This window comes from Echinops telfairi, unplaced genomic scaffold, assembly GCF_000313985.2.
Source record: "Echinops telfairi isolate 266 unplaced genomic scaffold, ASM31398v2 ScPeMD7_8;HRSCAF=38, whole genome shotgun sequence".
NCBI classification, from domain to species: Eukaryota; Metazoa; Chordata; class Mammalia; order Afrosoricida; family Tenrecidae; genus Echinops; species Echinops telfairi.
In genome coordinates, this window is record NW_022103905.1 from 9,573,487 (window position 1) to 9,582,838 (window position 9,352).

General features: G+C 47.9%; 1 protein-coding gene and 1 pseudogene across 1 annotated transcript in view; both read right to left on the reverse strand.

The window, feature by feature from the left end:
• The window catches only part of LOC101657950 (aromatase), a 35,692-nt gene extending 29,861 nt beyond the window's left edge, over positions 1 to 5,831 (reverse strand). The window contains exons 1-2 of the mRNA XM_004709428.2: positions 5,530 to 5,831; positions 2,072 to 2,222 (exon numbers count right to left, since the gene is read on the reverse strand). Of these exons, the coding sequence (XP_004709485.1) occupies positions 2,072 to 2,222; positions 5,530 to 5,674 (296 nt within the window). The 5' untranslated portion in view covers positions 5,675 to 5,831. The remainder of the gene's footprint in view (positions 1 to 2,071; positions 2,223 to 5,529) is intronic.
• A 2,739-nt stretch (positions 5,832 to 8,570) lies between these two features.
• LOC115868198 lies at positions 8,571 to 8,905 on the reverse strand (annotated as a pseudogene).
• Positions 8,906 to 9,352: the final 447 nt, after the last annotated feature.

Consider the following 9,352-nt stretch of genomic DNA (forward strand, 5'->3'; position numbering starts at 1 on the left):
AGTTCCCAAAGAAGACTGGAGCAGTTTGAAATGTCTGGGAGCTGCAGGCATCTGACAGCCCCAGCCCACGATCGCAGTTTTGCGCCTCACCATTTTGCTTGCCCGGGTGTCCGACCACGGGAGGGAAGCAGGCCGCGCTGGTGTGCCCTGGCGTGTGCTGCAGAGCGCGGCCGTGGCCTGGCTCCGCTCCTTCCTGGGAGCGACGTTCAGAGTCCCCATCAAACAGCTGGCCTGGTGGACCATGCCAGTGGACACTGGACCTGAGTATGACCCGGTAGATCCGGCAGCGGGTGGGCAGAGCTCAAGAAATGCTCCCACATGTCCAGTGACCGCCAATGGCTTCTTTGTGCTACATCGTTTCGGCCCACCTGGTAGGTTCCATGGGAACGTCCCCCTTTTCCATAGAGGTGGAAATCTATATAACATCCTGCCCCTGCCCCCCACCCCACCTTCCTGGCCTCTCCTTTCAGAGATAAGGGGGCTTAAAAAAGTTTGTGGAGAAATTCTATTCTTTTTAAATAGCCTTCTCCCCACCCCGCCAAACTTTCCGAAACCCCCCTCCTTTGCCTTTTGTTCAAAGAGTTGGGCTCTGGGGACATCAGTAATGTCTGACAGGATGGGGGTCTGAAGAAATGAATGCCATGACAGAAGTGTTTCACTCGCATCTGAGCCACAGCCTGTGTGTCTGAATGAATAGTCCTCACACGTCCATCAACCGCCCTGGTCTGTCTGAGCTTGTGGGCCAAGCTCCATCAGGGGGAGAAATGCCAAACTTTTCCTAATGGGAGAGTGTTGGCAGGCAGCTTGGCTAAACGTCGTCGCACTGGGAGGTTGTGTGACGTAGCCTCTCTTTAAATGACTCCTTTTTCTGTGATCAATAAATAAGAAAAGGAGGTTTTTCCCCCCACAAAGGTCGTTCTTCAGGGTTGGATAGATGTATACATGGTTAGCCTTAGAGTGAATTTCAGGAGCCTAGGCGGCGTAGTGGGTTACCAGTTGAGCCTTTAACTGCAAGGTCAGCAGTTCAAAACCACCAGCTTCACTTGAGGGAGAAAGAGGAGGCTTTCTGCTCTTGGGAAGAGGTGTCAGTCTTGGAAACCCACAGGGGCAGTTCCACTCTGCCCAGACGGTCACTTAGACGGCAGTGAGTTTGGTCTGAGCTGGAGAGTGAATTCAAGCTGCTGAGTTATCCAGGACATACGAACAACGCACAGGGGGACTTTTTTTCTTTTTAAACAGGCAATTTTGTTCCTGAATTCTTGAAGATCCCTTAGTGGGTACATGGACACGCATCATGAATTAGGACCCTTGTTCGTGGAAGTTTGTTTTGGTATTTTTCCCCTTACTGCCTGCCTGTCCAAAGGTGCGGGCAATTTGGCATTACAAACATGTTAGCAATTTGATTTAGTCAGATTTCTCCATCTCAACTTTCTTTTTTAATGCTTATGTGTAGAGATAAGACCCAACTATTGGGAAAACAGAAAAGACGATGCCTCCCTCCTTAAAAACCAAGTATTCTTTACTCAAACAAACAAAGCTACTGCCATTGGGTTGCTTCTGACTCGCAGCAGCCCTTTTGGGCAGAGTAGAACGTTCCATCGGGTTCCCAAGACTGCACATCCCTCCAGAACAGCCAGCCTCATCCCATCCATGTGAACCGGGGGCCTTGAAGTCAGCAGCCCAACACTTAATGCACTGCGCCACCGGGCCTCCCGTTCGGGACCCCCGAGTCTCCACATGCACGTCTCAGAGAGGCTTGGCACATGTCCCCAGCTTTTCAGCATTCTTTAGCTATTTGCCTCTGGCGTTAAGCAAAGCCTGATGTATTCCCTTTGTCCACAGCGTTAAATTTTTCCCTTGGGAATTGCTCACCTTCATTTCATTGGTTAGAATGATACATATATGTATATATATGTAGTATATATGGATTTTATATATGTACATGTATATAAATAAATATATAACCTTAGAAACTACATCAAGATATCAGCCTACATTGTGGTTGCTATTGTGTGTTTATTTTAATAAAAAGTCCAGCCTCAATCTGGGCTCAGATTCTGAGCAGACTCACTTGCTAATGATGAGCGTCTCCTCCCCACAGATCCAGACTCTCATGAATTCTCCATACATCCTGTTGTAGTAGTTGCAGGCACTGCCAATCCCCATCCACAGGAATCTGCCATGGGAAATGAGGGGTCCAATTCCCATACAGTAGCCAGGACCTATGAAACCATCAGATGACAGTCAACACATGACAACATCAAAAATGAAAACAGCTTATATAGCTATCATATGTATTTCTTTACATCTCATTGTTGTTCTGCACCATCTAATATAGGATTGTAAATCCCTAAAATAAATAAATGAAGTAAAACAATCAAACAAAGTAAACTTAGCGGGAGAATCTTCACCTCTCAATGAATTTTTAAAAAAGCTTAATTCTTACAGCGTCCTACTTCTATGTGGCCTGTCACCTCAGTTTGAGTCAGCAGGGTGTCTCTCTGCCAGTTTCTTGCCCTGGTCAGTCATGCCGATGAATTTCAGGTGCAAGCCAGTCACCTGTCTGGTAATGAGCATGGGAAGCCATAGGTCTGCTTGGCTGCTTGCTTTTGCCTGAAAACCTTTGGTGTTGGTGCAAGGGTTGGGTGAGAGCCCCCAAGGTTTTTTGTTTGCTTTGTTTTAGCAGAGAGAGAGACGCGAGTTGCAAAGACAACGTCGCAACAGAGAACATTCATCTCTTGCTCTCCTGCCAAAGGGACTCGGTTTAAGAAGATAATCTTCCACCACATCCCACTGGGCAAAAGGAAGCTCAGAAAGGAGGGATGAGCAGTGAGTATGGTCAAAGTAGAGGCCGTGCCCCAGGGGCCTGCATTTGTCAGGAGCCAAAGCACGAAAACCAAATTCCGCACAGCTGGGTCCCTTCTGACTCCGGAGAACCTGTGAGACAGAGTGGACCCGTCCCTGTGGGTTTCCAAGGCTGTAAATCTTTCCGGGAGGAGAGCTGCTCATTGCCCTCCCTTTTCTGGGAGCAGAGGCCTAATACTCCCACCCTTGCTTAAGTAGATGCTGGCGGAACGACAAAGAACATGAACCCAGAGAGCCGCTGGGAGCATGATGCTGCCTTTACAGCCGAGGCAAACCTGGTGGCTTGACTTTACTGGCAGTGATAAAAAGTGAGACTAAAAAGGCTTGGGCACGCCTTTCGGAGTTTTATCGTGAAGGGAATCCTCTAAATCTTTCTCCTCGGACCCCATTCTGTCAGTGAGACTGCAGCCTAGCCAGCACATGCACCAGGCTGTGAGCCGGCGCTCTCCCCCCACGGACTATGAGCCAGACCATCTAAACCAGAGGTCCTCAAACGTTTTAAACGGGGGACCAGTTCACTGTCCCTCAGACCGTTGGAGGGCTGGATTATAGTTTCAAAAAAAAACTATGAACAACTACCTATGCGCACTGCACATATCTTATTTTGAATTAAAAAAAAACAACTACAAGCAGGGCAGAAACACCCGGCGGGCTGGATAAATGTCCTCAGCGGGCCGCAGTTTGAGGACCCCTGATCCAGACCATCCAAACGTTTGCTGTAAAGTGGAGGCATAGTCCCAACTTCTGTAAATGATGTTAGGTGTTTTAAAACTCTGCAGCAGCCGAGTTAATGTGCTGGAGGCCACGAGACTGTGGGTCTTATTTATTTCTTTGCTTTCACCCAAACTAAAAAAAACCACAAACTCACAACCATCCATTTGATCCCAACTCACGGCGACCCTACAGGACAGGGTTCCACTGCCCCCGGGGGTTTCTGAGACTGCAACCCTTTATGGGAGTGGAAAGCTTCATCTTTCTCCCTCAGAGGGGTGAGTGGTTTCAAACTGCTGACCTTGCAGTTAGCAGCCCAACTCGTAACCACTCCTCCACCAGAGCTCGCTCACTCTTCTTTCAAGAGAAGCTGTTTGTTAAGACCCACACAACCAAAATGTCATCAAAGGGTTGTCAGTCTTATGGTTTCTCTGATAAGAGTGTATTACAAAGTGGACGACTGACTTTACATCACACAAGCGGATCTGGGTGAATACATGGCGAGGCGGCTTCAAGAAGTTCCTGGGAAAATGGATAATGGGATTTCCCCATGGACTCCTTGGAAGCTCCCTCATATATTTCCTTAAAGTGTTATCAAATGTGCCAGTCTCAAATCAACTGAAATACTCTCAATGACAAACTATTTTGCTGGGTGTTTACAGCTTGGCAAATTACCGAGCAGAGCAGTAAGACAGAATGATAAAATGTTTAAAACCAGGGGAAAAATTAGAGGGCACTATTTGGAGATGCAGGCTAGAAATCCACCCAAGTGGTTCCTGGGGGGTGGGGGTGGGGATGGGGTGTAACTGAGAACAAAGCTAACTAAATGTTCTACATTCAATTGAGTTTCTTAAAATCATTTTATTAGGGGCTCATACAACTCTTATCACAATCCATCCACACATCAACTATGTAAAGCACATGTGTACATTCATTGCCCTCATCATCCTCAAAACATTTGCTCTCCACTTAAGCCCCTGGCATCAGCTCCTCATTTTACCCCCCCTCTCAATTGAGTCTTAAAGGTCACCTCAAATACCAAGTTGAACCAGATAGGGAGACGGGAAATATTTTGTAAAACCCAGGCACAGGGGATTTTCTGCCAATCGCACCCCACACCCCAACATCTAGCACAGTCTGGTGAGAACAATCATGCTGAAAATTGTGCAATGACTGTGCTCCTGAAATAAAGCCACATCAGTAATGTGATGGGATTTGGGACACTAAAATTTAAAAAGGACACGCACCGAGACATAATCCCCTATTCATGTTGGAAGCAGTAAGGTGTTCTGTGAAACTGTGTGCAGAGTGGGGAAGTACAGCATGCGGTACTCTGGGTTGGCCTGCGTGCCTTGTTGAAGCCTATCAGGCCTTGATGTTTGACGGGATCAGTAGTGGCCCCCATTGTCTCTCGCTTCCCAGGTCCCAAATAGCCTTAACCCCCCTCAGGAATACAAGAAGAAAATGGTTATTACGAGGCAAGGACAGGCAAGGATGCACGGAATCGAGGGGAGAAGAGGAGTAGAGAAAGCCATTCCAAAGACATTTCCACCTTCAGAGCAAAGGTGAAATTAATTACAATAAAAATTAAAAGAGAATTGGGGGGTGGAGAGAAACGCTGAAATTAAACATTACCATCTCCCTCCCATCTCCACCTTGTCTCAAAGGCCGCTCATGCCAACTTGCTTTACTCCAGCAAAATGCAGACCAGGAGTCATTAGCCAAGTGAGATACATCTTTTTCACGGTTTCCTTCAGAACGTACAGGTAACCGGTCTGAAAGTCCTGCTCACCTAAATGCCCTCCTTGGCCGACAGGACAGGGTCTTTCCTCACAGATGTCCCTAGTCTGCCTCTCTGCCTTTTGTGCCCAATCTTTGTCACCTCTCCTGATCAAAGCCCCCCCCATCCCCCCCACCCAATCTCCTCGGCACATGAATCAGTGACCTACTTACCTGGGATGGAGGATGTGCCCTCAAAATTCCACATCAGGAGCAGGAGGCCAGTGAGCAGCAGGATTGGCATGGTGGCTGCAGACACCACCTCAGTCACCATGCTGGTGATATTGTAATGCGCTGGGTTCAGCATTTCCAAAATCATCTCTCACCGTCTTTGCCCTTGGGGGAAGCCGGTCAGAGGCCTGTGGGAATCAAGCGGACAGAAAAATGCGAGCGTCCACGATCAGTCAGCTTCGTCTATGCCTCCCTGCCGGCTTTGGGGGATGCCAAGCTGTAGAACTCCGCGCCTTGTTTTATACCGGGATTGGACACGTAGACAAGGCAAATTGGTGATAAACAAGTCAAAACAAACAGGCCCAGGGGAGATCTTTTGGCTTTAAGTATCGCATTTCTGACCTTGGTAAGAGTCTCAGGTTCGTTTAGACACTTGGTCTGATAGAACGTTATCTTGCTGCCCTTGAGTGGATAGAGTGACGTGCATTGCCGGTAGAGCCAAGTTTCTCACCAAGATACAAGAAGACGCAGCTCACTCGAGGAGTGGAATCATTTCACTACTTCACCAGAAGGTTTTAGTTAGGCGATCGTCTTCCCTTGAGAGCCAAGTCAATTGGAAAAGAAAAATCATAAAAGCAATCCCCCAAACCCCGTTTCCTTGCTCAAAACGGCTTCCTCTAAATAGTAAGCCTGTGGCAAGAAGACCTTTATTGATTATTATTCAAGTGTTCTCAGAACCTCCTCGTTAGGCTGTCTGTTGGATTCAATGGGACTCACCCAGGGCAGTCTCTCTATGGGCCTTAGTGGAGATCTTGAATCGCTTCCACCACCGGCTAGCGTAAGCAATGTCGATGAGGGCTGATGGCAGAGGTAGTGGGGAAAGAATGAGCGAGAGAACACAAGAGGAGGGTAGAGAAAGGGAAAGTGCAGAAGGAGGGAAGGAAGGACGGGGTAAATAGGGTGCTACCAGTAACAGGCTCAGGTGTCTCCGAGCCAACAGCGGTCACCCTCGTGGGCAGAGCAGTCGCTTTTCAGTCTGGTCTGCTGGTCCTGCTGTGCTATTAGACTCCGGGTTTGCCTGCTGCCCACTCCCTCTCTATGTGAGATCTTAATCTAATCAGAGGTGTGGTTGAGGAGGTTGGATTTGGTTTTTAGGTTCCCAGTTTCCAGAGTGGAATTTCACATCATTCCCTGTACATGCTTTGTGACATCCAGGATGCTTGAGGCTTTGTCTATTGGTGGGACCCAAAATGAATGTCAAAAAGCATAAATGAGGAAAAGTGCTTGTGACAAAAATGATGGAAGAAGCCCCAGAACAAGTGATGCTGGGGCAGGGATGGGGTGGGGGTGGGGGGACAACTAACCAAACCAAACAAGAAAATCATTTTACAAGGATTCTTGGGGTTATTTCACAGCATGGAAACAAGCACAAAGGAATAAATGTTGGACAGGGATCCAAACTGAGCCGGCAGTGTGATAATTCACCAAGGTGTTGAAAAGATGCTCATTCAGTATTGTAAGTGGCCCAAAGCAGAGAACTGCTCCAATCATCTTAGTAAGGAAGGAAATCACTTTACATTTGGCAGCATTTCTAGTGTTTTAAGTTACAGACCGCTAAAATATTAGTATTCTTTTTTTTTTCCATTTCCCTAAGGGACCCTGGTGGCACAGGACTGCTAAAGCCAACGGTTGGTGGTTCAAATCCATCTCTCACCTCTAGGGGAGGAAGATGAGGCTGTCTGCTGTCATACACACTTCCAGCCTTGGAAACCCAAAGGAGCAGGGTCCCTCTGTCCTATGCAGCAACATGTTAGGAAATTCTGAAGGTCACAAAATCATTGCAGTTTTTCTCACTGATTGTTGTTTCCTTTGCGTGGTTTCTTTAAGAAGAAGCTAGCAAAGGACCCTAAAGCCTTCCTTGCATTTTGAAAGTCTGAATCACCCCAGCTGCCAGGGCAAGAATGGGGTGGGTGGTGGCCAGTGTGGGACTGGGTGAACGGAGAGCAGGTGGGAGAGAAAATGTAGTCTCAGGGGATGGATGTAGAAACGGAGGCTGGTGGACAGGTTCAAGAGATATTTGGAGGTTGAACTGATGGGGCTAGGCTGTGGTTTAAATTCATTGATAAAGGAAAGGTTAACTATGGCTCCAGATTGTGCATCTGGTGGGGCAATGATGCCACTGTCAGCCAAAGAACTCCAAGGGAGAGGACCAAGGCTGAGACGTAGGGACATCGCTTAGACCCTGGAAACTGCGTGTGAAGACTTTGAAACATTCAAGTGGTGATGTCAGCATTACATTGGAAGAACACCAGGGGAGCGAGAGGTCTGGGCTATCGACCATATTTGAAATGAAATCCTTGGCTGTGGATTTCATTTGACTCAAGGATAGGGTGGAGACATAGAAGGGTGTCTTGGTGGGCACCAGGATTCAGTGGCAGAGGAGGAAAGATCTGAGAAATAGGAGGTCCAGGAGGGGCTATGTGTAGCCAAGTGTCAGACTAAGGAGTTCTGGCTGGCAGATGACAAGAGTGACAAAAAGAGTCGACAGTAGAAGTTGGAGCGTGTACAAAAGGCATAAACCTCTAAGAATTGTTTTTAACTCGTGTAGCATCTATTGTTTTTTTTACAAGAGGACCCCCAAACCATGAAAGTAGTGTCAACTCTTGCCTCGGAGCGGGTGGATGGAGTGCTTGTCTGAAGCGCTGGAGCATGCGGCCTCATCACTTACTCAACCCAATAGCCCCACGGATGGATACAGAGCGCCCTAGTTTACCATGGATGAGGCTGCCGCCATAAATGGGTTCCGGCCTTAGTAGATACCGCTTTTATTTTGAAAGTTTTCATCATTATTGCCTTTTATTATCAGTATCTTTTTGTTTCGTTTTGCTGTTTTCAAAAGAAAGACATTTTTATTTGAGATAAAAATGAACACACCCATAATTTAGGATAAAAGCAGAAGCCATTTCTTTCTCTTGGCTGGATTCATTCTGTTGACTGTGCCTTCTATAAATATTGGGAGTCCTGAATGTCATTTAAATATTTGCCTACGCACTTGTAGGCAGCGTCTGTAGCCTTTGCTTGATAGGAATTCCAGTCTTTCTGAATTCTTCCCTTCCTTTCAGATGGTCCATGCTGCACTCTTTGTAAAAGGCGGGATCGGTACAGTAAGCCAATGGGCAAGCTTTCCGGATATGATGTTCTTTCCGGCGTTTGACTACCACGAGGATCCCAAATCCTTGTAGCGTTTGGCCACATCTTGAACGTGTTCAGAACATGTCTCTCTGGTTTTCTCTCTCACTATTTCCAGGATCAAAACATCATTTTCAACGTGTCTGGGTTGCTCTTCTGCAGGGTCAAGCGCGACCCCGGTGGGCAGGTGAGGCAGTAGTCCCAAGGTAGATCAGAGGTCCGAGGACAGGGGGCTTGAGGGGAGGGCAGGAGTCTCGGTTTGGCTGCATGTGCCCCCCACCCCCCACCCCGAGCTACCCACAGGAGGAGCTCCGCATCTTCATAAATCTGATCTTTGTCTTTGGGTCTCGGAATCTCGGAGAAATGATAACGGAGCAAAGTATGCACCGTGACACTGCACATAAGACATTGCTAGGTGCTGGCGAAGGTCAACATACAGCGATCCTGTGCACAACGACGGGACCCGCCTGGTTCTGCCCTGTCCTCACAAGGGCTCCCATGTCGGGGCCCATTGTTGCAGCCACTGTGCTAACCTGCCTTGCCCGGGAGCCTTCCTCTCTTGGTGCTGCCCCTCTATTGTAGCCAGCATGATGTCCTTCTGCAGAGACTGTTTTTTCCTGGCAACGAGTCAGAAGGA